The following is a 26,908-nucleotide window of genomic DNA, read 5'->3' as shown; positions in this document are numbered from 1 at the left end:
CTTTCGAAGACCTTAGAAAGGCAGGGTAGGATGGATATAGGTCTGTAGCAATTTGGGTCAAGAGTGTCCCCTCCTTTGAAGAGGGGGATGACAGCAGCTGCTTTCCAATCTATGGGAATCTCAGACGACACGAAAGAGAGGTTGAACAGGCTAGTAATAGGGGTTGCAATAATTTCGGCAGATCATTTTAGAAAGAAAGGGTCCAGATTGTCTAGCCCGGCTGATTTGTAGGGGTCCAGATTTTGCAGCTCTTTCAGAACATCAGCTGAATGGATTTGGGAGAAGGAGAAATGGGGAAGGCTTGGGCGAGTAGCTGTGGGGGGTGCAGTGCTGTTGAATGCAGTAGGGGTAGCCAGGTGGAAAGCATGGCCAGCCGTAGAAAAATGCTTATTGAAATTCTCAATTATAGTGGGTTTATCGGTGGTGACAGTGTTTCCTATCCTCAGTGCAGTGGGCAGTTGGGAGGAGGTGTTCTTATACTCCATGGGCTTTACAATGTCCCAGAACTTTTTTGAATTTGTGTTGCAGGAAGCACATTTCTGTTTGAAAAAGCTAACCTTGGCTTTTCTAACTGTCTGTGTATATTGGTTTCTAACTTCCCTGAAAAGTTGCATATCACGGGGGCTGTTCGATGCTAATGCAGAACGCCACCAGATGTTTTTGTATTGCTTAAGGGCAGTCAGGTCTGGGAAGAACCAAGGGCTATATCTGTTCCTGGTTCTAAATTTCTTGAATGGGGCATGCTTATTTAAGATGGTGAGGAAGGCATTTAAAAAAAATAACCAGGCATCCTCTACTGACGGGATGAGGTCAATATCCTTCCAGGATACCAGGGCCAGGTTGATTAGAAAGGCTTGCTCGCTGAAATGTTTCAGGGAGCGTTTGACAGTGATGAGTGTAGGTCATGTGACCGCTGATACATTACGGATGCAGGCAATGAGACAGTGATCACTGAGATCTTGGTTGAAAACAGCAGAGGTGTATTTAGAGGGCAAGTTTGTTATGATGATATCTATGAGGGTGCCAGTGTTTATGGCTTTGGGGTGGTACCTGGTGGGTTCATTAATAATTTGTGTGAGATTGAGGGCATCAAGCTTGGATTGTAGGATGGCTGGGGTGTTAAGCATGTCCCAGTTTAGGTCACCTAGTAGCACGAGCTCTGAAGATAGATGGGGGGAAATCAGTTCACATATGGTGTCCAGAGCACAGCTGGGGGCCGAGGGTGGTCTATAGCTGGCGGCAACAGTAAGAGACTTGTTTTTAGAGAGATGGATTTTTAAAAGTAGAAGTTCAAATTGTTTGGGTACAGACCTGGATAGTAGGACAGAACTCTGCAGGCTATCTCTGCAGTAGATTGCAACACCGCCCCCTTTGGCCGTTCTATCTTGTCTGAAAACGTTGTAGTTAGGGATGAAGATTTCAGAGTTTTTGGTGGACTTCCTAAGCCAGGATTCAGACACGGTTAGGACATCCGGGTTGGCAGAGTGTGTTAATGCAGTGAATAAAACAAACTTAGGGAGGAGGCTTCTAATGTTAACATGCATGAAACCAAGGCTATTACGGTTACAGAAGTCATCAAAAGAGAGCACCTGGGGAGTAGGAGTGGAGATAGGCACTGCAGGGCCTGGATTCACCTCAACATCACCAGAGGACCAGAGAAGGATGAGGCTAAGGATACGGCTAAAAGCTATCAGAATTGGTCGTCTGTGACGTCCGGAATAGAGAGAAAAAGGAGGAGGTTTCTGGGGGCCATAAAATAGCTTCAAAGTATAATGTACAGACAAAGGTATGGTAGGATGTGAATACAGAGGTAAACCTAGGCATTTAGTGATGATGAGAGAGATATTGTCTCTAGAAACATCATTGAAACCAGAAGATGTCATAGCATGTGTGGGTGGAGGAACTGAGAGGCATATTGGCATTAAGGAGAGGCATGCTTAGCCGAGTGATCAAAGGGTCCAGTGAGAATTAGATAGCTAGCCGAGCCATAGGTAGCAAGCTGGTAGAAGATGGAGGGAGGTCTGTTTTTAGCCACCTCGTTAGTGGGGTTCCGTGTGGTAGGGGGGACCAGTCCAATTGGCAAAATAGTTATAGTTATAGTGGCCCAAAAAAGTTGTCCGATCGACCTATTCAGATAGCAGCCGATAAGATAGCTAATGATTAGCGGGCCGCAAATGAGCGTTCAGGTTACGTCGCGACGGAGGGGCCAGTTGGATAACTCCCTTGGGCAGAAAACGTTGGTGGTCCAGTCGTGAAGGCCCGATGGGGCTCCTCATCGGCATTAAAAAACAGGTCCGGATAGGTGATTGTAGCCCATGTGTGGCTGAAGGAAGTTTTCAGCTGGCTAGCTCCAGAATAGCCCAGGAGTGGCTGATGGAACGCTTCAGTTGGCTAGCTCCGGAATAATTTATGTTAGCTCCAGGACCGACGTTTGCCAATAGTCACTCAGGTAGCAGCTAGCTCGCTGCAAGATCCAGGTGTAAAAGTCCAGAGCCTGCGGTAGAAATCTGGGGATATGGAGAGAGAATAGGTCCGGTATGCTCTGGTCTGAGTCGCGCTGTACAAAAACTGGCGATAGCTTTTCGAGCTAATGGATAGCTGAGGACCGCTAACCGTGGCTAGCTGAACTCCAACGTTAGCCAGTGAAATGGCTAACCTCTGGCTAGCTTCTGTTGTGGATTTCAGATTTGAGGTAAATAATACTTTTTTTTAAATTGGTGAGGCGGGTTGCAGGAGAGTGTTTTGAGGTTGAGTTTTTAGAAAAAAAATATGTAAAAAGATATGCGAAGAAAATATGTAAATATATATATATACATGGGACACGACAAGAGGAGAACAAAGGACGCCTGAACTGCTACACCATGTTGGAAAAACCGATGGAAAGAACGATGGTGACAGGTGTGCGCCATAACGAGCAGCCTGGTGACCTAGAGGCCGGAGAGGGAGCACAAGTGACAGTACCCCCTCCCTGACGCACGGCTCCAGCCGCAACCAAGATGACGAGCCCGGGGATCAGGAGCGGACCGGTCACCTCTGCCGACCTAGAGCGCCAGAGATCTTATTAGAAATCCCACTATGCCCTCCGACGAACCATCCAACAGGCAACGTGCCAATACAGGACTAACATTAAATCGTACTACACTGGCTCCGACGCTCGTCAGATGTGGCAGGGCCTGCAAACTATTACAGACTACAAAGGGAAGCACAGCCGCGAGCTGCCCAGTGACACGAGCCTTCCAGATGAGCTAAATAAATTCTATGCTCGCTTCGAGGCAGGTAACACTGAAACATGCATGAGACCCTCAGCTGTTCCGGATGACTGTGTGATCATGCTCTCCTCAGCCGATGTGATTAAGACCTTCGAACAGGTCAACATTCACAAGGCCGCAGGGCCAGACGGATTACCAGGACGTGTACTCCGAGCATGCGCTGACCAACTGGCAAGTGTCTTCACTGACATTTTCAACCTCTCCCTGTCTGAGTCTGTAATACCAACATGTTTCAAGCAGACCCCCATAGTCCCTGTGCCCAAGAAAAACTAAGATAACCTGCCTAAATGACTACCGACCCGTAGCACTCACGTCTGTAGCCATGAAAAGCTTTGAAAGGCTGGTCTTGGCTCACATCAACACCATTATCCCAGAAACTCTAGACCCACTCCAATTTGCATACCACACCAAAAGATCCACAGATGATGCAATCTCTATTGCACTCCACACTGCCTTGTCACACCTGGACAAAAGGAACACCTATGTGAGAATGCTCTTCATTGACTACAGCTCAGTGTTCAAAACCATAGTGCCCTCAAAGCTCATCACTAAGCTAAGGACCCTGGGACTAAACACCTCCCTCTGTAACTGGATCCTGGACTTCATGATGGGCGGTAAGGGTAGGGGTGCTTGCTCAGCCCCCTCCTGTAGTCCCTGTTCACTCATGACTGCACGGCCAGGCACGACTCCAACACCATCATTAAGTTTGCTGATGACACAACGATGAGACAGCCTATAGGGAGGAGGTCAGAGACCTGACCATGTGGTGCAAGGACAACATCCCCCCCTCAACGTGAACAAGACAAAGGAGATGATTGTGGACTGCAGGAAAAGGAGGACCGAGCACGTCCCCATTCTCATTGACGGGGCTGTAGTGGATCAGGATGAGAGCTTCAAGTTCCTTGGCGTCCACATCACCAACAAACTAACATGGTCAAAGCACACCAAGACAGTTGTGAAGAGGGCACAACAAAACCTATTCCCCCTCAGTAGACTGAAAAGATTTGGCATGGGTCCTCAGATCCTCAAAGGTTTTACATCTGCACCATCGAGAGCATCCTGACGGGTTGGTTCACTGCCTGGTATGGCAACGGCTTGGCCTCCGACCACAAGGCACTACAGAGGGTAGTGCTGACGGCCCAGTACATCACCGAGGCCAAGCTTCCTGCCAACCAGGACCTCTATACCAGGCGGTGTCAGAGGAAGGCCCTAAAAATTGTCAAAGACTCCAGCCACCCTAGTCATAGACTGTTCTCTCTGCTACCGCACGGCAAGCGGTACCTGAGCACCAAGTCTAGGTCCAAGAGGCTCCTAAATAGCTTCTACCAAAAGTCATAAGACTTCTGAACAGCGAATCAAATGGCTAATCACTTTGTCAACCACAACGTGTTGTAGACTGACTATACAAAACATTATGAACATAGACTGATATAGACTGACCAGGTGAAAGCTGCGATCCCTTATTCATTTCACCTGTTAAAACCACTTTAATCAGTGTAGATGAAGGGTAGGAGACAGGTTAACAGTCAATCATAAAGAATGTGATGTGTATATTCCTACAACGTTATTGTGAGAGAATAATGTAAGAAAATCCAATGTTGAGCATTTATTTAGTCCGCCACAAGATATCAGCGTAGTAAAATGATGAACGCGTATAGGTCTGCCCATCATGAACTTGACAGATTAGAGAGAAAAGCTTTGATAGAAATTAAAACAGTTATTTTGGGACATGCATAGGCCTATTTCTTAAGATGAATTACAGGTAAATATCATATACCATGTAAACAGAGCCCAACCGTTGTCAAGGAATCAACCCATCAACATTGTGGATTTTCACCTGCAGTTTAACAGAAATGCATTCAGTCATTGAACTATAAACTCAGTTGAAGACACACTATGGACGTTTAGTTGTTAATTGTTTACATCAAATTTTGGCTTAATTTCTGGACAATATTACTCTCCGTTTGGGGGACCACTTTTGGATCAAGAGCACCCCCAGAGGCACAAGTTCCATATATCCTCTTTAATTATTCTGATTACATGTGACCTAAGCAAGTGTTCGGATCTCGCAATGTAAATTGATGGGTAAAGGGACCCTGCAGGTGCATTGTTCATTGTGCATTCATCTTTTCTATGGTCTCTACCCAATGATGTGTATAAACCCTGGATTGCTGATGCTTTGTAATGGCCAATGAGAGGCTTTGAAGCCTCAGGCCGCCACATTGGCACACCCCAGAATGAGCAGAACTCCAAAGGAATGAATGGAATTCTCCAATATTTCAATAAAATGTTTCAAGGACACAATGTCATGTATTTAAGTCGTTCTTTGTTGTGGTGGGGCAGTAACATTAACATTCTCAAAATATAAAATGTTCATGTTCAGTTCAATTAATATCATTTTCATGTATACATTAAGGTGTCTGTAATAGAATATATTTGTCAAAAAACAAATGTAGATATTAATAAATGCATTTCTATAGCTTTTTTTTACAATGAAGGAGGAGTACCAAAATGGCTGTGCGGTGGCTTCTTAGCAGCGCCCCCTGTCAGTCATCTAAGGTTAATACATATTATGGTCTCCTCCTCTTCTATGAAATTGATTTGGACTGCATTTGCTCTAACAGTCTTGAAGTCAGCATGGACATGAATTTGTCAGCGCGTTGTGCTTTGGTTCTTTTTCTGTTGGCATTTGTAGATTTGAAAATAGTCTCTGCTACAGGTGAGTTCTTCTAATTTGCCTACTTTGCATTATTTGTCATGAAACCAACTGTGACAATTTGATGAGTTTTTAGAAGAAGCCTGCTACACTTGACTTAGGTGTTATAGCCTACCTAAGTGGTTATAAACAATAGCCTATAATTGTGCATAGCCCCTTTGCAAACTATTTTGTTGCTACCTTACTAAAAATACAAGCCAGTCATTATGACTTTGAAACAATCCAGCCTACCCTTGGCCATTTTACGCATACACTGTAAAAACAATTCTAGTTGTTTCAACTAATTATTATGAAGTAAGTGGTTCCAAAGCCTTTTTCAGTTTATTCAACTTCTAGATAAAAGTGTGACCTGAACTTAACATTTTTAATTGGCCCAAACTTAGCTCCAACTTGACAAAACATATGCAACAATTCAGTCAACATATAATGATGTGTTTGTCAACTTGTCTCATACGTTAATTTATCTAGAAATGTTTATTTGGGCATCAGAAAAACACTATTTGTGTGTCTGTGTGTAACCAGTTGCACAGCCCTTTTTAGTTAACATACAATGTTTTCAACCTACATATTTGAACCAATAGATTGTGAGTGTTCAGAAGGCTGTCATGCATTTTCATGGGTGTTATGGGGGAAACATTGATGATTGGGGACAAATGTCTCCAAAACGATTAATTAGACACTAAATTACTTGGAGCATGGCCTACAAACGTTCCAGAGATGCAAATTCCTATTTGTCAAATCAATCTCGACACAAACATGATAGATTTTCAGAAATTGGTTCAGTCTAATTGTGTCCATGTTCATGTCTCTTTGTGGTAAGTTGGGTTCCCTGACATCAAATCAAATCAAATCAAATCAAATTTATTTATATAGCCCTTCGTACATCAGCTGAAATCTCAAAGTGCTGTACAGAAACCCAGCCTAAAACCCCAAACAGCAAGCAATGCATGTGAAAGAAGCACGGTGGCTGGGAAAAACTCCCTAGGAAAAACTCCTGAGAAAGGCCAAAAACCTAGGAAGAAACCTAGAGAGGAACCAGGCTATGCGGGGTGGCCAGTCCTCTTCTGGCTGTGCCGGGTGGATATTATAACAGAACATGGTCAAGATGTTAAAATGTTCGTAAATGACCAGCATGGTCAAATAATAATAATCATAGTAATTGTCGAGGGTGCAACAAGCACCTCCGGTGAAACAGGTCAGGGTTCCGTAGCCGCAGGCAGAACAGTTGACATCTGCTCAAATTGTGTTCCCAAAGACAAGCCTGGAGTGTGCCCTCGTAGACGATGGGGCGTAGGGATATGTGCAGAGTTATGTTCCAATGACAGTGACTGCCCCAATGATGAAAAATGCTGCCACAATGGATGTGGGCATGTCTGCATTGCACCTACACAGGTAGGATATGGTCCCAGAGTGACAGATACACCCATCTATTGCATTCATTACTGCTGCATTACTCTGGAAACAAGAATGCTGGAGCTCTCTTTAGAGCTAAGACACTCAATTAAGAAGTCACATAATAGAACGACTTCAATGGGAAGTGTCAGTGTAGGTGTAACGGTCGTCGTCGTCCTCGGATGAAGGGGAAGAGAAATCAGACCAAAATGCAGCGTGGTAAGTGTTCGTCATTTTAATGTACAACTGAACACTAAAGCAACAAGCAAAACAAAAGAACAACCGAACAGTTCCGGCAGGTGCAAAACACTAAACAGAAAATATCTACCCACAAACCCCAAAATAAAAACAGGCTGCCTAAGTATGACTCCCAATCAGCAACAACGATATACAGCTGTTCCTGATTGAGGGTCACACCCGGCCGAAACAAAGAAATCCCAAACATAGAAACACCGACATAGAATGCCGACCCAAATCACACCCTGACCAAACATAAATAGAGACATAAAAAGGCTCTCTCAGGTCAAGGCGTGACAGTAGGCTGACAAGTTGCTACCATAAACCTATTTGTAATGGGGAAATGTAAGATCGCTAAAGATCATATTTAGTTTAGAGTGATCAACAAAACATTTAGTGTATACAGTTTATGTAATACACAATATTTCCAGTATCCTAGTTGTGACACTCAAGGTGTGGGTTGACGGTCACTAGACTTGATGCTGAATGTTATGGATTGTTCTCATATCTGTTGAAAGGGATTGACGCCAGACTGGATGTCCAAGTACAAGGACCGAGGACACACTGATTATTCACTGTTGTATTGTACTGATGACATTTTGTGACCACTGTTTGATTCTGTAGCAGCTAACATTTATCGTAAGCATCTCCACACAAATATGACAGATTTTCAGAAAATGGTTCAGTCTAATTGTGTCCATGTTCATGTCTCTTTGTGGTAAGTTGGGTTCCCTGACATTGCTCAAATTGTGTTCCCAAAGGCAAGCCTGGAGTGTGCCCTCGTAGACGATGGGGTATGGGGATATGTGCAGAGTTATGTTCCAATGACAGTGACTGCCCCAATGATGAAAAATGCTGCCACAATGGATGTGGGCATGACTGCATTGCACCTACACAGGTAGGATATGGTCCCAGAGTGACAGATACACCCATCTATTGCATTCATTACTGCTGCATTACTCTGGAAACAAGAATGATGGAGCTTGTAATGTACATTTCATACACATAGATATGTATTTTTTACATACACTCTCTTTAGAGCTGAGGCACTAAATTAATAAGATTTCCAAGATCCATGCAGGCCTTTAGAGTATATACGAATGTTGTGCAACATCTGTACACTCTGAGTATACCAAACATTAGGAACACTTTCCTTTTTTTGAGTTGCACCCCTTTTGCCCTCAGAAAAGCCTCAATTCATCAGGGCATGGACTCTACAAGGTGTTGAAAGCAGTCCATAGGGATGCTGGCCCATGTTGACTCCAATGCTTCTCACAGTTGTGTCATGTTGGCTGGATGTCCTTTGCTTGGTGGACTGTTGGTGGCAGGGTAGCCTAGTGGTTAGAGCGTTGGACTAGTAACAGAAAGGTTGCAAGAGAAAATCCCCGAGCTGACAAGGTAAAAATCTGTTGTTAAGAACAAGGCAGTTAACCCACTGTTCCTAGGCAGTCATTGAAAATAAGAATTTGTTCATAACTGACTTGCCTAGCTAAAAAAAAGTAAAATAAATAAAAAAAAGTAATACATCTTTGATACACGCAGGAATTGTTGATATTGAAAAACCCAGCAGTGTTGCAGTTCTTGACACAGTAAAACTGGTGCGCCTGGCACCTACTACACTATCCTGTTCAAAGGCACTTACATCTGTTGTCTTGCCCATTCACCCTCCTGAATGGCACACATACATAATCCATGTGTCTATTGTCTCATCGCTTAAAAATCCTTCACCCTTCTTTAACCTGTCTCCTCCCCTTCATCTACACTGATTGAAGTGGATTTAACAAGTTACATCAATATGGGATCATAGCTTTCACCTGGATTCACCTGGTCAGTCTCTGTCATGGAATGAGCAGGTGTTCATAATGTTTTGTTCAGTCAGTGTATAATATGCTGTTGTTGATAAAGTGATACAAATGTATATTTTAGGGAAAAGGATTTTGGGAATATCAGGCTGAGACTTCAGAGGAGTAGCAACATACGTTTCTTACGGTACAGCAATTCACAGAACATTAAGCTGACAATGTGTCAAGGGTCACCAACAGAATTCCAACTCATTGTAATAATAATACCTTAATGGAGAGAATCAATGTACAGATGATTTCCAGTGTTCTACTTGTGACACTCAAGGTGTGAGTTGATGGTCACTGGACTTGATGCTGAATGTTATGGATTGTTCTCATATCTGTTGATAGAGATTGACGCCAGACTTGAGGTACAAGGGTCGAGGACACACTGATTATTCACTGTTATATTGTATTGATGACATTCTGTGAACACTGTGTGATTCTGTAGCAGCTGACAAAGTCACTGCCTGTTTGTTTTGACTTCCTACAAGCCTCTAGAGCTGGTGTTTACAGAACATTTGGTGCTGTCTGATTAGAATAGAAAGTTCATGTCTCCAAGATGCCAGTTAGACATTTTCTCTGCTTCTGTGCTGGAAGTGTTTCCCTGTTGCAACTTGTAATAAACTGGATAGAATTTTTTTCTAAATAAAAAATAATTACTATTAGCCCATCCACCTCTTTGGAGGACACAAATATTTTTGGGGTTTTACAGCTTTTCTGCTGCATATACAAATATATATACATTTTACATATACATTTTATATGAATAGATTTGTTATTAATAGATTTGATTGACTTTACCTGTGACTGCTTTTCTCGATTGTTAACCTGGGAATTCCTATAACACCTATGTTTCTACTGTATAACTGACCGCTTTTTCTCTGTTACCATAGTGAAGCCCGGTCGCTGTGCCCTGCCCAAGGGGACCTACATGTGTGCCGAGTACTGTTACAAAGATGGCCAGTGCCCCGAGGAACTGAAGTGTTTCCGGATATGTTGATTCTACGCCTGCAGTGAGCCATTGAAGCTTTATTGGAAAATCTTATTAGTCATAAGAAATAAGTAGAAAATACAAATTATGACATGTACAATTATGTCTATGAAAACTGATGACTTTATGCAATAATAAATATGAAAAATAATCATAGCTTTTATGGAAACTGGACAAACTTCATGGACGCTCTGTGAATTGACAAACTCATGTGGATTGCTGAATTTGAATAAAACCAGATTTTGAACACCTGTGCTTGGGTTTTTAGGGGTTTATTTGAGACTCATGTGGTGCTCATGTGAATATCCTTAACATTCCGGCTTCAGACCAGTGCCTATTTTCACTTAAAACATTTTTTTGTTGTTTTTAATTTCCATGTGTTTTACACATATTGTTTAGAAAGTATTTAGTATTTACGTATAAGTAGCCCACACTTTAGATGAGGCCACGCAAAAAGACTTAACTGGTGATTAGTAAAGTAGTTTATACAGACCTATATTACATATACTATGTAACGGTCTTATAAATATTTGTGAAACGATGTGCGCTGAGAGTTGGGAAGCAAGTTCAGGAGGTGAGTGATTTAATCAATAAACAAAATATAATAGAAAACAAGAAACACAAACACCACACAGACAAAACTGAAACAGAAACAATGACGCCTGAGGAAGGAACCAAAGCGAGTGACATATATAGGGCAGGTAATCAAGGAGGGGATGGAGTCCAGGTGAGTGTCATAACACGCTGATGACCATAACGATGGTGACAGGTGTGCGCCATAACGAGCAGCCTGGTGACCTAGAGGCCGGAGAAGGAGCACAAGTGACAGTACCCCCTCCCTGACGCACGGCTCCAGCCGCAACCAAGATGACGAGCCCGGGGATCAGGAGCGGACCGGTCACCTGGCCAAGATAAAGCAAAGCAGTTCAACAACATACAACAACACAGAGTTACACATGGAGTAAAACAAACATACAGTCAATAATACAGTAGAAAAATAAGTCTATATACAATGTGAGCAAATGAGGTGAGATAAGGCAGGTAAAGGCAAGAAAAGGACATGGTGGCAAAGTAAATACAATATAGCAAGTAAAACACTGGAATGGTAGATTTGTAGTAGAAGAAAGTGCAAAGTAGAAATAAATAATGGGGTGCAAAGGAGCAAAATAAAATAAAATAAATAAATACAGTAGGGGAAGAGGTAGTTGTTTGGGCTAAATTATAGATGGGCTATGTACAGGTGCAGTGATCTGTGAGCTGCGCTGACAACTGGTGCTGTAAGCTAGTGAGGGAGATAAGTGTTTCCAGTTTCAGAGATTTTTGTAGTACGCTCCAGTCGTTGGCAGCACAGAACTGGAATGAGAGACGGCCAAAGGAGGAATTGGCTTTGGGGGTGACCAGAAAGATATACCTGCTGGAGCGCGTGCTACAGGTGGGTGCTGCTATGGTGACCAGTGAGCGGAGATACGGGGGGACTTTACCTAGCAGGCTCTTGTAGATGACCTGAAGCCAGTGGGTTTGGCGACGATTATGAAGCGAAGGCCAGCCAACGAGAGCGTACAGGTCGCAGTGGTGGGTAGTATATAAGGCTTTGGTGACAAAACGGATGGCACTGTGATAGACTGCAGTTTGTTGAGTAGGGTATTGGAGGCTATTTTGTAAATGACATCGCCGAAGTCGAGGATCGGTAGAATGGTCAGTTTTACGAGGGTGTGTTTGGCAGCATGAGTGAAGGATCCTTTGTTACGAAATAGGAAGCCAATTCTAGATTTAACTTTGGTTTGGAGATGTTTGATGTGAGTCTGGAAGGAGAGTTTACAGTCTAACCAGACACCTAGGTATTTGTAGTTGTCCACATATTCTAAGTCAGAACCGTCCAGAGTAGTGATGCTGGACAGGCGGGCAGGTGCAGGCAGCGATCGGTTGAAGAGCATGCATTTAGTTTTACTTGTATTTAGGAGCAGTTGGAGGCCACGGAAGGAGAGTTGTATGGCATTGAAGCTCGTCTGGAGGGTTGTTAATTAACACAGTGTCCAAAGAAGGGCCAGAAGTATACAGAATGTTGTCGTCTGCGTAGAGGTGGATCAGAGACTCACCAGCAGCAAGAGCGACATCATTGATGTATACAGAGAAAAGAGATGAAAAGAGAATTGAACCCTGTGGCACCCCCATAGAGACTGCCAGAGGTCTGGACAACAGGCCATCCAATTTGACACACTGAACTCTATCAGAGAAGTAGTTGGTGAACCAGGCGATGCAATCATTTGAGAAACCAAGGCTATTGAGTCTGCCGATGAGGATGTGGTGATTGACAGAGTCGAAAGCTTTGGCCGGGTCAATGAAAACGGCAGCACAGTATTGTTTCTTATCGATGGCGGTTACGATATCGTTTAGGACCTTGAGCGTGGCTGAGGTGCACCCATGACCAGCTCTGAAACCAGATTGCATAGCGGAGAAGGTGCGGTGGGATTCGAAATGGTCGGTAATCTGTTTGTTGACTTGGCTTTCGAAGACCTTAGAAAGGCAGGGTAGGATGGATATAGGTCTGTAGCAATTTGGGTCAAGAGTGTCCCCTCCTTTGAAGAGGGGGATGACAGCAGCTGCTTTCCAATCTATGGGAATCTCAGACGACACGAAAGAGAGGTTGAACAGGCTAGTAATAGGGGTTGCAATAATTTCGGCAGATCATTTTAGAAAGAAAGGGTCCAGATTGTCTAGCCCGGCTGATTTGTAGGGGTCCAGATTTTGCAGCTCTTTCAGAACATCAGCTGAATGGATTTGGGAGAAGGAGAAATGGGGAAGGCTTGGGCGAGTAGCTGTGGGGGGTGCAGTGCTGTTGAATGCAGTAGGGGTAGCCAGGTGGAAAGCATGGCCAGCCGTAGAAAAATGCTTATTGAAATTCTCAATTATAGTGGGTTTATCGGTGGTGACAGTGTTTCCTATCCTCAGTGCAGTGGGCAGTTGGGAGGAGGTGTTCTTATACTCCATGGGCTTTACAATGTCCCAGAACTTTTTTGAATTTGTGTTGCAGGAAGCACATTTCTGTTTGAAAAAGCTAACCTTGGCTTTTCTAACTGTCTGTGTATATTGGTTTCTAACTTCCCTGAAAAGTTGCATATCACGGGGGCTGTTCGATGCTAATGCAGAACGCCACCAGATGTTTTTGTATTGCTTAAGGGCAGTCAGGTCTGGGAAGAACCAAGGGCTATATCTGTTCCTGGTTCTAAATTTCTTGAATGGGGCATGCTTATTTAAGATGGTGAGGAAGGCATTTAAAAAAAATAACCAGGCATCCTCTACTGACGGGATGAGGTCAATATCCTTCCAGGATACCAGGGCCAGGTTGATTAGAAAGGCTTGCTCGCTGAAATGTTTCAGGGAGCGTTTGACAGTGATGAGTGTAGGTCATGTGACCGCTGATACATTACGGATGCAGGCAATGAGACAGTGATCACTGAGATCTTGGTTGAAAACAGCAGAGGTGTATTTAGAGGGCAAGTTTGTTATGATGATATCTATGAGGGTGCCAGTGTTTATGGCTTTGGGGTGGTACCTGGTGGGTTCATTAATAATTTGTGTGAGATTGAGGGCATCAAGCTTGGATTGTAGGATGGCTGGGGTGTTAAGCATGTCCCAGTTTAGGTCACCTAGTAGCACGAGCTCTGAAGATAGATGGGGGGAAATCAGTTCACATATGGTGTCCAGAGCACAGCTGGGGGCCGAGGGTGGTCTATAGCTGGCGGCAACAGTAAGAGACTTGTTTTTAGAGAGATGGATTTTTAAAAGTAGAAGTTCAAATTGTTTGGGTACAGACCTGGATAGTAGGACAGAACTCTGCAGGCTATCTCTGCAGTAGATTGCAACACCGCCCCCTTTGGCCGTTCTATCTTGTCTGAAAACGTTGTAGTTAGGGATGAAGATTTCAGAGTTTTTGGTGGACTTCCTAAGCCAGGATTCAGACACGGTTAGGACATCCGGGTTGGCAGAGTGTGTTAATGCAGTGAATAAAACAAACTTAGGGAGGAGGCTTCTAATGTTAACATGCATGAAACCAAGGCTATTACGGTTACAGAAGTCATCAAAAGAGAGCACCTGGGGAGTAGGAGTGGAGATAGGCACTGCAGGGCCTGGATTCACCTCAACATCACCAGAGGACCAGAGAAGGATGAGGCTAAGGATACGGCTAAAAGCTATCAGAATTGGTCGTCTGTGACGTCCGGAATAGAGAGAAAAAGGAGGAGGTTTCTGGGGGCCATAAAATAGCTTCAAAGTATAATGTACAGACAAAGGTATGGTAGGATGTGAATACAGAGGTAAACCTAGGCATTTAGTGATGATGAGAGAGATATTGTCTCTAGAAACATCATTGAAACCAGAAGATGTCATAGCATGTGTGGGTGGAGGAACTGAGAGGCATATTGGCATTAAGGAGAGGCATGCTTAGCCGAGTGATCAAAGGGTCCAGTGAGAATTAGATAGCTAGCCGAGCCATAGGTAGCAAGCTGGTAGAAGATGGAGGGAGGTCTGTTTTTAGCCACCTCGTTAGTGGGGTTCCGTGTGGTAGGGGGGACCAGTCCAATTGGCAAAATAGTTATAGTTATAGTGGCCCAAAAAAGTTGTCCGATCGACCTATTCAGATAGCAGCCGATAAGATAGCTAATGATTAGCGGGCCGCAAATGAGCGTTCAGGTTACGTCGCGACGGAGGGGCCAGTTGGATAACTCCCTTGGGCAGAAAACGTTGGTGGTCCAGTCGTGAAGGCCCGATGGGGCTCCTCATCGGCATTAAAAAACAGGTCCGGATAGGTGATTGTAGCCCATGTGTGGCTGAAGGAAGTTTTCAGCTGGCTAGCTCCAGAATAGCCCAGGAGTGGCTGATGGAACGCTTCAGTTGGCTAGCTCCGGAATAATTTATGTTAGCTCCAGGACCGACGTTTGCCAATAGTCACTCAGGTAGCAGCTAGCTCGCTGCAAGATCCAGGTGTAAAAGTCCAGAGCCTGCGGTAGAAATCTGGGGATATGGAGAGAGAATAGGTCTGGTATGCTCTGGTCTGAGTCGCGCTGTACAAAAACTGGCGATAGCTTTTCGAGCTAATGGATAGCTGAGGACCGCTAACCGTGGCTAGCTGAACTCAAACGTTAGCCAGTGAAATGGCTAGCCTCTGGCTAGCTTCTGTTGTGGATTTCAGATTTTAGTTAAATAATACTTCTTTTTTTTAGTTGGTGAGGCGGGTTGCAGGAGAGTGTTTTGAGGGTGACTTTTTAGAAAACAATATGTAAAAAGATATGCGAAGAAAGTATGTAAATATATATATATACATGGGACACGACAAGAGGAGAACAAAGGACGCCTGAACTGCTACACCATGTTGGAAAAACCGATGGAAAGAACGATGGTGACAGGTGTGCGCCATAACGAGCAGCCTGGTGACCTAGAGGCCGGAGAGGGAGCACAAGTGACAGTACCCCCTCCCTGACGCACGGCTCCAGCCGCAACCAAGATGACGAGCCCGGGGATCAGGAGCGGACCGGTCACCTCTGCCGACCTAGAGCGCCAGAGATCTTATTAGAAATCCCACTATGCCCTCCGACGAACCATCCAACAGGCAACGTGCCAATACAGGACTAACATTAAATCGTACTACACTGGCTCCGACGCTCGTCAGATGTGGCAGGGCCTGCAAACTATTACAGACTACAAAGGGAAGCACAGCCGCGAGCTGCCCAGTGACACGAGCCTTCCAGATGAGCTAAATAAATTCTATGCTCGCTTCGAGGCAGGTAACACTGAAACATGCATGAGACCCTCAGCTGTTCCGGATGACTGTGTGATCATGCTCTCCTCAGCCGATGTGATTAAGACCTTCGAACAGGTCAACATTCACAAGGCCGCAGGGCCAGACGGATTACCAGGACGTGTACTCCGAGCATGCGCTGACCAACTGGCAAGTGTCTTCACTGACATTTTCAACCTCTCCCTGTCTGAGTCTGTAATACCAACATGTTTCAAGCAGACCCCCATAGTCCCTGTGCCCAAGAAAAACTAAGATAACCTGCCTAAATGACTACCGACCCGTAGCACTCACGTCTGTAGCCATGAAAAGCTTTGAAAGGCTGGTCATGGCTCACATCAACACCATTATCCCAGAAACTCTAGACCCACTCCAATTTGCATACCACACCAAAAGATCCACAGATGATGCAATCTCTATTGCACTCCACACTGCCTTGTCACACCTGGACAAAAGGAACACCTATGTGAGAATGCTCTTCATTGACTACAGCTCAGTGTTCAAAACCATAGTGCCCTCAAAGCTCATCACTAAGCTAAGGACCCTGGGACTAAACACCTCCCTCTGTAACTGGATCCTGGACTTCATGATGGGCGGTAAGGGTAGGGGTGCTTGCTCAGCCCCCTCCTGTAGTCCCTGTTCACTCATGACTGCACGGCCAGGCACGACTCCAACACCATCATTAAGTTTGCTGATGACACAACGATGAGACAGCCTATAGGGAGGAGGTCAGAGACCTGACCATGTGGTGCAAGGACAACATCCCCCCCTCAACGTGAACAAGACAAAGGAGATGATTGTGGACTGCAGGAAAAGGAGGACCGAGCACGTCCCCATTCTCATTGACGGGGCTGTAGTGGATCAGGATGAGAGCTTCAAGTTCCTTGGCGTCCACATCACCAACAAACTAACATGGTCAAAGCACACCAAGACAGTTGTGAAGAGGGCACAACAAAACCTATTCCCCCTCAGTAGACTGAAAAGATTTGGCATGGGTCCTCAGATCCTCAAAGGTTTTACATCTGCACCATCGAGAGCATCCTGACGGGTTGGTTCACTGCCTGGTATGGCAACGGCTTGGCCTCCGACCACAAGGCACTACAGAGGGTAGTGCTGACGGCCCAGTACATCACCGAGGCCAAGCTTCCTGCCAACCAGGACCTCTATACCAGGCGGTGTCAGAGGAAGGCCCTAAAAATTGTCAAAGACTCCAGCCACCCTAGTCATAGACTGTTCTCTCTGCTACCGCACGGCAAGCGGTACCTGAGCACCAAGTCTAGGTCCAAGAGGCTCCTAAATAGCTTCTACCAAAAGTCATAAGACTTCTGAACAGCGAATCAAATGGCTAATCACTTTGTCAACCACAACGTGTTGTAGACTGACTATACAAAACATTATGAACATAGACTGATATAGACTGACCAGGTGAAAGCTGCGATCCCTTATTCATTTCACCTGTTAAAACCACTTTAATCAGTGTAGATGAAGGGTAGGAGACAGGTTAACAGTCAATCATAAAGAATGTGATGTGTATATTCCTACAACGTTATTGTGAGAGAATAATGTAAGAAAATCCAATGTTGAGCATTTATTTAGTCCGCCACAAGATATCAGCGTAGTAAAATGATGAACGCGTATAGGTCTGCCCATCATGAACTTGACAGATTAGAGAGAAAAGCTTTGATAGAAATTAAAACAGTTATTTTGGGACATGCATAGGCCTATTTCTTAAGATGAATTACAGGTAAATATCATATACCATGTAAACAGAGCCCAACCGTTGTCAAGGAATCAACCCATCAACATTGTGGATTTTCACCTGCAGTTTAACAGAAATGCATTCAGTCATTGAACTATAAACTCAGTTGAAGACACACTATGGACGTTTAGTTGTTAATTGTTTACATCAAATTTTGGCTTAATTTCTGGACAATATTACTCTCCGTTTGGGGGACCACTTTTGGATCAAGAGCACCCCCAGAGGCACAAGTTCCATATATCCTCTTTAATTATTCTGATTACATGTGACCTAAGCAAGTGTTCGGATCTCGCAATGTAAATTGATGGGTAAAGGGACCCTGCAGGTGCATTGTTCATTGTGCATTCATCTTTTCTATGGTCTCTACCCAATGATGTGTATAAACCCTGGATTGCTGATGCTTTGTAATGGCCAATGAGAGGCTTTGAAGCCTCAGGCCGCCACATTGGCACACCCCAGAATGAGCAGAACTCCAAAGGAATGAATGGAATTCTCCAATATTTCAATAAAATGTTTCAAGGACACAATGTCATGTATTTAAGTCGTTCTTTGTTGTGGTGGGGCAGTAACATTAACATTCTCAAAATATAAAATGTTCATGTTCAGTTCAATTAATATCATTTTCATGTATACATTAAGGTGTCTGTAATAGAATATATTTGTCAAAAAACAAATGTAGATATTAATAAATGCATTTCTATAGCTTTTTTTTACAATGAAGGAGGAGTACCAAAATGGCTGTGCGGTGGCTTCTTAGCAGCGCCCCCTGTCAGTCATCTAAGGTTAATACATATTATGGTCTCCTCCTCTTCTATGAAATTGATTTGGACTGCATTTGCTCTAACAGTCTTGAAGTCAGCATGGACATGAATTTGTCAGCGCGTTGTGCTTTGGTTCTTTTTCTGTTGGCATTTGTAGATTTGAAAATAGTCTCTGCTACAGGTGAGTTCTTCTAATTTGCCTACTTTGCATTATTTGTCATGAAACCAACTGTGACAATTTGATGAGTTTTTAGAAGAAGCCTGCTACACTTGACTTAGGTGTTATAGCCTACCTAAGTGGTTATAAACAATAGCCTATAATTGTGCATAGCCCCTTTGCAAACTATTTTGTTGCTACCTTACTAAAAATACAAGCCAGTCATTATGACTTTGAAACAATCCAGCCTACCCTTGGCCATTTTACGCATACACTGTAAAAACAATTCTAGTTGTTTCAACTAATTATTATGAAGTAAGTGGTTCCAAAGCCTTTTTCAGTTTATTCAACTTCTAGATAAAAGTGTGACCTGAACTTAACATTTTTAATTGGCCCAAACTTAGCTCCAACTTGACAAAACATATGCAACAATTCAGTCAACATATAATGATGTGTTTGTCAACTTGTCTCATACGTTAATTTATCTAGAAATGTTTATTTGGGCATCAGAAAAACACTATTTGTGTGTCTGTGTGTAACCAGTTGCACAGCCCTTTTTAGTTAACATACAATGTTTTCAACCTACATATTTGAACCAATAGATTGTGAGTGTTCAGAAGGCTGTCATGCATTTTCATGGGTGTTATGGGGGAAACATTGATGATTGGGGACAAATGTCTCCAAAACGATTAATTAGACACTAAATTACTTGGAGCATGGCCTACAAACGTTCCAGAGATGCAAATTCCTATTTGTCAAATCAATCTCGACACAAACATGATAGATTTTCAGAAATTGGTTCAGTCTAATTGTGTCCATGTTCATGTCTCTTTGTGGTAAGTTGGGTTCCCTGACATCAAATCAAATCAAATCAAATCAAATTTATTTATATAGCCCTTCGTACATCAGCTGAAATCTCAAAGTGCTGTACAGAAACCCAGCCTAAAACCCCAAACAGCAAGCAATGCATGTGAAAGAAGCACGGTGGCTGGGAAAAACTCCCTAGGAAAAACTCCTGAGAAAGGCCAAAAACCTAGGAAGAAACCTAGAGAGGAACCAGGCTATGCGGGGTGGCCAGTCCTCTTCTGGCTGTGCCGGGTGGATATTATAACAGAACATGGTCAAGATGTTAAAATGTTCGTAAATGACCAGCATGGTCAAATAATAATAATCATAGTAATTGTCGAGGGTGCAACAAGCACCTCCGGTGAAACAGGTCAGGGTTCCGTAGCCGCAGGCAGAACAGTTGACATCTGCTCAAATTGTGTTCCCAAAGACAAGCCTGGAGTGTGCCCTCGTAGACGATGGGGCGTAGGGATATGTGCAGATTTATGTTCCAATGACAGTGACTGCCCCAATGATGAAAAATGCTGCCACAATGGATGTGGGCATGTCTGCATTGCACCTACACAGGTAGGATATGGTCCCAGAGTGACAGATACACCCATCTATTGCATTCATTACTGCTGCATTACTCTGGAAACAAGAAAGCTGGAGCTCTCTTTAGAGCTAAGACACTCAATTAAGAAGTCACATAATAGTAAGACTTCAATGGGAAGAGTCAGTGTAGGCTGACAAGTTGCTACCATAAACCTATTTGTAATGGGGAAATGTAAGATCGCTAAAGATCATATTTAGTTTAGAGTGATCAACAAAACATTTAGTGTATACAGTTTATGTAATACACAATATTTCCTATATCCTAGTTGTGACACTCAAGATGTGGGTTGACGGTCACTAGACTTGATGCTGAATGTTATGGATTGTTCTCATATCTGTTGATAGTGATTGACACCAGACTGGATGTCCAAGTACAAGGACCGAGGACACACTGATTATTCACTGTTGTATTGTACTGATGACATTCTGTGACCACTGTTTGATTCTGTAGCAGCTAACATTTATCGTAAGCATCTCCACACAAATATGACAGATTTTCAGAAAATGGTTCAGTCCAATTGTGTCCATGTTCATGTCTCTTTGTGGTAAGTTGGGTTCCTTGACATCTGCTCAAATTGTGTTCCCAAAGGCAAGCCTGGAGTGTGCCCTCGTAGACGATGGGGCATAGGGATATGTGCAGAGTTATGTTCCAATGACAGTGACTGCCCCAATGATGAAAAATGCTGCTACAATGGATGTGGGCATGTCTGCATTGCACCTTACACAGGTAGGATATGGTCCCAGAGTGAAAGATACACCCATCTATTGCATTCATTACTGCTGCATTACTCTGGAAACAAGAATGCTGGACCTCTCTTTAGAGCTAAGACACTCAATTAAGAAGTCACATAATAGAACGACTTCAATGGGAAGTGTCAGTGTAGGTGTAACGGTCTTCGTTGTCCTCGGATGAAGGGGAAGAGAAATCATACCAAAATGCAGCATGGTAAGTGTTCGTCATTTTACTGTATAACTGAACACTAAAGCAACAAGCAAAACAAAAGAACAACCGAACAGTTCCGGCAGGTGCAAAACACTAAACAGAAAATATCTACCCACAAACCCCAATGGAAAAACAGGATGCCTAGGTATGACTCCCAATCAGCAACAACGATATACAGCTGTTCCTGATTGCGAGTCACACCCGGCCGAAACAAAGAAATCCCAAACATAGAAACACGGACATAGAATGCCACCCAAATCACACCCTGACCAAACCTAAATAGAGACATAAAAAGGCTCTCTCTGGTCAAGGCGTGACAGTAGGCTGACAAGTTGCTACCATAAACCTATTTGTAATGGGGAAATGTAAGATCGCTAAAGATCATATTTAGTTTAGAGTGATCAACAAAACATTTAGTGTATACAGTTTATGTAATACACAATATTTCCAGTATCCTAGTTGTGACACTCAAGGTGTGGGTTGACGGTCACTAGACTTGATGCTGAATGTTATGGATTGTTCTCATATCTGTTGATAGTGATTGACACCAGACTGGATGTCCAAGTACAAGGACCGAGGACACACTGATTATTCACTGTTGTATTGTACTGATGACATTCTGTGACCACTGTTTGATTCTGTAGCAGCTAACATTTATCGTAAGCATCTCCACACCAATATGACAGATTTTCAGAAAATGGTTCAGTCCAATTGTGTCCATGTTCATGTCTCTTTGTGGTAAGTTGGGTTCCTTGACATCTGCTCAAATTGTGTTCCCAAAGGCAAGCCTGGAGTGTGCCCTCGTAGACGATGGGGCATAGGGATATGTGCAGAGTTATGTTCCAATGACAGTGACTGCCCCAATGATGAAAAATGCTGCTACAATGGATGTGGGCATGTCTGCATTGCACCTACACAGGTAGGATATGGTCCCAGAGTGACAGATACACCCATCTATTGCATTCATTACTGCTGCATTACTCTTTAAACAAGAATGCTGGAGCTCTCTTTAGAGCTAAGACACTCAATTAAGAAGTCACATAATAGAAAGACTTCAATGGGAAGTGTCAGTGTAGGTGTAACGGTCGTCGTCGTCCTCGGATGAAGGGGAAGAGAAATCAGACCAAAATGCAGCGTGGTAAGTGTTCGTCATTATAATGTACAACTGAACATTAAAGCAACAAGCAAAACAAAAGATCAACCGAACAGTTCCGGCAGGTGCAAAACACTAAACAGAAAATATCTACACACAAACCCCAAAGGAAAAACAGGCTGCCTAAGTATGACTCCCAATCAGCAACAACGATATACAGCTGTTCCTGATTGAGAGTCACAACCGGCCGAAATAAAGAAATCCCAAACATAGAAACTCGGACATAGAATGCCCACCCAAATCACACCCTGACCAAACCTAAATAGAGACATAAAAAGGCTCTCTCAGGTCAAGGCGTGACAGTAGGCTGACAAGTTGCTACCATAAACCTATTTGTAATGGGGAAATGTAAGATCGCTAAAGATCATATTTAGTTTAGAGTGATCAACAAAACATTTAGTGTATACAGTTTATGTAATACACAATATTTCCAGTATCCTAGTTGTGACACTCAAGGTGTGGGTTGACGGTCACTAGACTTGATGCTGAATGTTATGGATTGTTCTCATATCTGTTGAAAGTGATTGACGCCAGACTGGATGTCCAAGTACAAGGACCGAGGACACTGATTATTCACTGTTGTATTGTACTGATGACATTCTGTGACCACTGTTTGATTCTGTATCAGCTAACATTTATCGTAAGCATCTCCACACAAATATGACTGATTTTCAGAAAATGGTTCAGTCTAATTGTGTCCATGTTCATGTCTCTTTGTGGTAAATTGGGTTCCCTGACATCTGCTCAAATTGTGTTCCCAAAGACAAGCCTGGAGTGTGCCCTCGTAGACGATGGGGCATGGGGAATTGTGCAGAGTTATGTTCCAATGACAGTGACTGCCACAAGGATGAAAAATGCTGCTACAATGGATGTGGGCATGACTGCATTGCACCTACACAGGTAGGATATGGTCCCAGAGTGAAAAATACACCCATCTATTGCATTCATTACTGCTGCATTACTCTGGAAACAAGAATGCTGGAGCTTGTAATGTACATTTCACACATACACATAGATATATATTTTTCACATACACTCTCTTTAGAGCTGAGGCACTAAATTAATAAGATTTCCAAGATCCATGCAGGCCTTTAGAGTATATACCAATGTTGTGCAACATCTATACACTCTGAGTATACCAAACATTAGGAACACTTTCCTTTTTTTGAGTTGCACCCCCTTTTGCCCTCAGAAAAGCCTCAATTCATCAGGGCATGGACTCTACAAGGTGTTGAAAGCAGTCCATTGGGATGCTGGCCCATGTTGACTCCAATGCTTCTCACAGCTGTGTCATGTTGGCTGGATGTCTTTTGGTTGGTGGACTGTTGGTGGCAGGGTAGCCTAGTGGTTAGAGCGTTGGGCTAGTAACCGAAAGGTTGCAAGAGAAAATCCCCGAGCTGACAAGGTTCAAATCTGTTGTTAAGAACAAGGCAGTTAACCCACTGTTCCTAGGCAGTCATTGAAAATAAGAATTTGTTCTTAACTGACTTGCCTAGCTAAAAAAAAGTAAAATAAATAAAACATTTAATAAATCTTTGATACACGCAGGAAATTGTTGAGATTGAAAAACCCAGCACTGTTGCAGTTCTTGACACAGTCAAACTGGTGCGCCTGGCACCTACTACACTACCCTGTTCAAAGGCACTTACATCTGTTGTCTTGCCCATTCACCCTCCTGAATGGCACACATACATAATCCGTCTATTGTCTCAACGCTTAAAAATCCTTTATCCTTCTTTAACCTGTCTCCTCCCCTTCATCTACACTGATTGAAATGGATTTAACAAGTTACATCAATATGGGATCATAGCTTTCACCTGGATTCACCTGGTCAGTCTCTGTCATGGAATGAGCAGGTGTTCATAATGTTTTGTTCAGTCAGTGTATAATATGCTGTTGTTGATAAAGTTATACAAATGCATATTTCAGGGAACAGGATTTTGGGAATATCAGGCTGAGACTTCAGAGGAGTAGCAACATACGTTTCTTACGATACAGCAATTCACAGAACATTAAGCTGACAATGTGTCAAGGGTCACCAACAGAATTCCAACTCATTGTAATAGTAATACCTTAATGGAAAGAATCAGTGTACAGATGATTTCCAGTGTTCTTCTTGTGACACTCAAGGTGTGAGTTGATGGTCACTGGACTTGATGCTGAATGTTATGGATTGTTCTCATATCTGTTGATAGAGATTGACGCCAGACTTGAGCTACAAGGGTCGAGGACACACTGATTATTCACTGTTATATTGTATTGATGACATTCTGTGAACACTGTGTGATTCTGTAGCAGCTGACAAAGTCACTGCCTGTTTGTTTTGACTTCCTACAAGCCTCTAGAGCTGGTGTTTACAGAACATTTTGTGCTGTCTGATTAGAGTAGAAAGGGCATGACTCCAACATGCCAGTTAGACATGTTCTCTGCTTCTGTGCTGGAAGTGTTTCCCTGTTGCAACTTGGAATAAACTGGATAGAATGTTTTTCTAAATAAAAAAACATTACTATTAGCCCATCCACCTCTTTGGAGGACACACATATTTTGGGGGTTTTACAGCTTTTCTGCTGCATATACATATATATACATTTTACATATACATTTTATATGGATAGATTTGTTATTGATAGATTTGATTGACTTTACCTGCGACTGCTTTTCTCGATTGTTATCCTGGAAATTCCTATAACACCTATGTTTCTACTGTATAACTGACCGCTTTTTCTCTGTTACCATAGTGAAGCCCGGTCGCTGTGCCCTGCCCAAGGGGACCTACATGTGTGCCGAGTACTGTTACAAAGATGGCCAGTGCCCCGAGGAACAGCAGTGTTTCCGGATATGTTGATTCTACGCCTGCAGTGAGCCATTGAAGCTTTATTGGAAAATCTTATTAGTTATAAGAAATAAGTAGAAAATACAAATTATGACATGTACAATTATGTCTATGAAAACTGATGACTTTATGCAATAATAAATATGAAAAATAATCATAGCTTTTATGGAAACTGGACAAACTTCATGGATCGTATGTGAATTGACAAACTCACGTGGACTGCTGAATTTGAATAAAAGAAGATTTTGAACACCTGTGCTTAGTTTTTTAGGGGTTTGTTTGAGACTCATGTGGTGCTCATGTGAATATCCTTAATTTTCCTGCTTCAGACCAGTGCCTATTTTCACTTAAAACATAGTTTTTTGTTTTTAATTTCCATGTTTTACACCAGAAGGTGATCATGCAACCTTATTATACAACATTATAATTAAGCAATAAGGCACGAGGATGTGTGGTATATGGCCAATATACCATGCTAAGGACTGTTCTTAGCACGATGCAAAACGGAGTGCCTGGAGATACAGCCCTTAGCCGTGGTATATTGGCCATACACCACAAACCCCCGATGAGCCTTATTGCTATTATAAATAGGTTACCAACGTAATTAAAGGAGTAAAAATAAATGATTTGTTATACCAGTGGTATACGTTCTGATACATCATGGCTGTCAGCCTATCAGCATTCGGGGCACGAACCACCCACTTTATAATACAGTTTAACATCTCCTCCTTGTGAATCTTCACAATGTTGTACGTTTTATTTATTGATAAGATCCCTGCTCATAATCCTACTGATCATTGCTCATAGAAAATTGGCGAGAGCAAGGAAACAAAGACTGAAGCAAATATTTACTATGCGATTACACAATGTAGTTGGCTAGATAGATGACTACACAAGCCAGAAATATGGCCGAGCAGTTCTCAGTGGAAGGGTTCTGAAATATTCTCTCTCGCTGAGACGAGTTGTGACCGTGAATAAAGTCATTCATCTCGGTGGAAACAACTTGGGACACACAAAGGGGACAGCCCTGGTGCGACAGATGCGAGCTGATTTGGAGGTAGTCCGAATGCTCCCTGGGACAATGGTGAGCTACTCTGACATCAAACAGTGGAAGATTTGGATGTTCCTCCGTGGCAGGCGCATGCCCACAATCCAACACTTTGCATTAAATCACTGTGTCCCTGGGCAGTACTATAGGGCATGGTTTCCCAAACTCGGTCCTGGGGCTCCTCCTGGGTACACGTTTTGGTTTTTGCTCTAGCGCTACACAGCTGATGAAAATAATCAAAGCTTGATGATGAGTTGGTTATTTGAATCAGCAGTGTAGTGCTAGGGCAAAAACCCCAAATGTGCGCCCAGTGGTACCCATGGCAACAACCATTCCTGAACCTGACTCTAAAAACAAGCCACCGATGGACAGTACCAAAATAGATACTCTATTGATTCTGTTCAATGCCCCATATACTGAGCATTCTTTATGCAGCGAGAATTTAATATAATAGCTTAAATTGAAAATTAAGGATTGATGCTTCAATTGTTACTTTGTATATTACTTCATAAATCTGATGCCATGGTATTGGGATATCGAAAATCTGTTCCCAACTATGTTGAATTTAATGCGG

At 43.1% G+C, this 26,908-nt stretch overlaps 1 protein-coding gene and 1 long non-coding RNA gene across 4 annotated transcripts in view; both read left to right on the top strand.

Annotated features, from left to right (window-relative positions):
- The window catches only part of LOC115166029 (perlwapin), a 33,056-nt gene extending 7,520 nt beyond the window's left edge, over positions 1–25,536 (top strand). Inside the window, exons 1-5 of one of the 3 annotated variants that reach the window (XM_029719651.1) lie at positions 18,697–18,941; positions 20,947–21,084; positions 22,083–22,219; positions 23,217–23,353; positions 25,192–25,536. In XM_029719651.1, the coding sequence (XP_029575511.1) occupies positions 18,734–18,941; positions 20,947–21,084; positions 22,083–22,219; positions 23,217–23,353; positions 25,192–25,315 (744 nt within the window). In that variant the 5' untranslated portion in view covers positions 18,697–18,733 and the 3' untranslated portion in view covers positions 25,316–25,536. Of the gene's footprint in view, positions 1–18,696; positions 18,942–20,946; positions 21,085–22,082; positions 22,220–23,216; positions 23,354–25,191 lie in introns of those variants that run through there. The other 2 variants (XM_029719650.1, XM_029719652.1) reach the window with 2 other exon arrangements.
- On the top strand, positions 5,725–10,698 carry LOC115166035 (uncharacterized). The gene is made up of 3 exons (XR_003870262.1): positions 5,725–5,988; positions 8,376–8,512; positions 10,352–10,698. It is a non-coding gene; the product is annotated as an uncharacterized LOC115166035 (long non-coding RNA).
- Positions 25,537–26,908: the final 1,372 nt, after the last annotated feature.

Source organism: Salmo trutta, chromosome 28, assembly GCF_901001165.1.
Source record: "Salmo trutta chromosome 28, fSalTru1.1, whole genome shotgun sequence".
NCBI lineage: Eukaryota > Metazoa > Chordata > Actinopteri > Salmoniformes > Salmonidae > Salmo > Salmo trutta.
The sequence above is the reverse complement of the archived record's forward strand: the minus strand, read 5'-3'. Positions and strand labels throughout refer to the sequence as shown.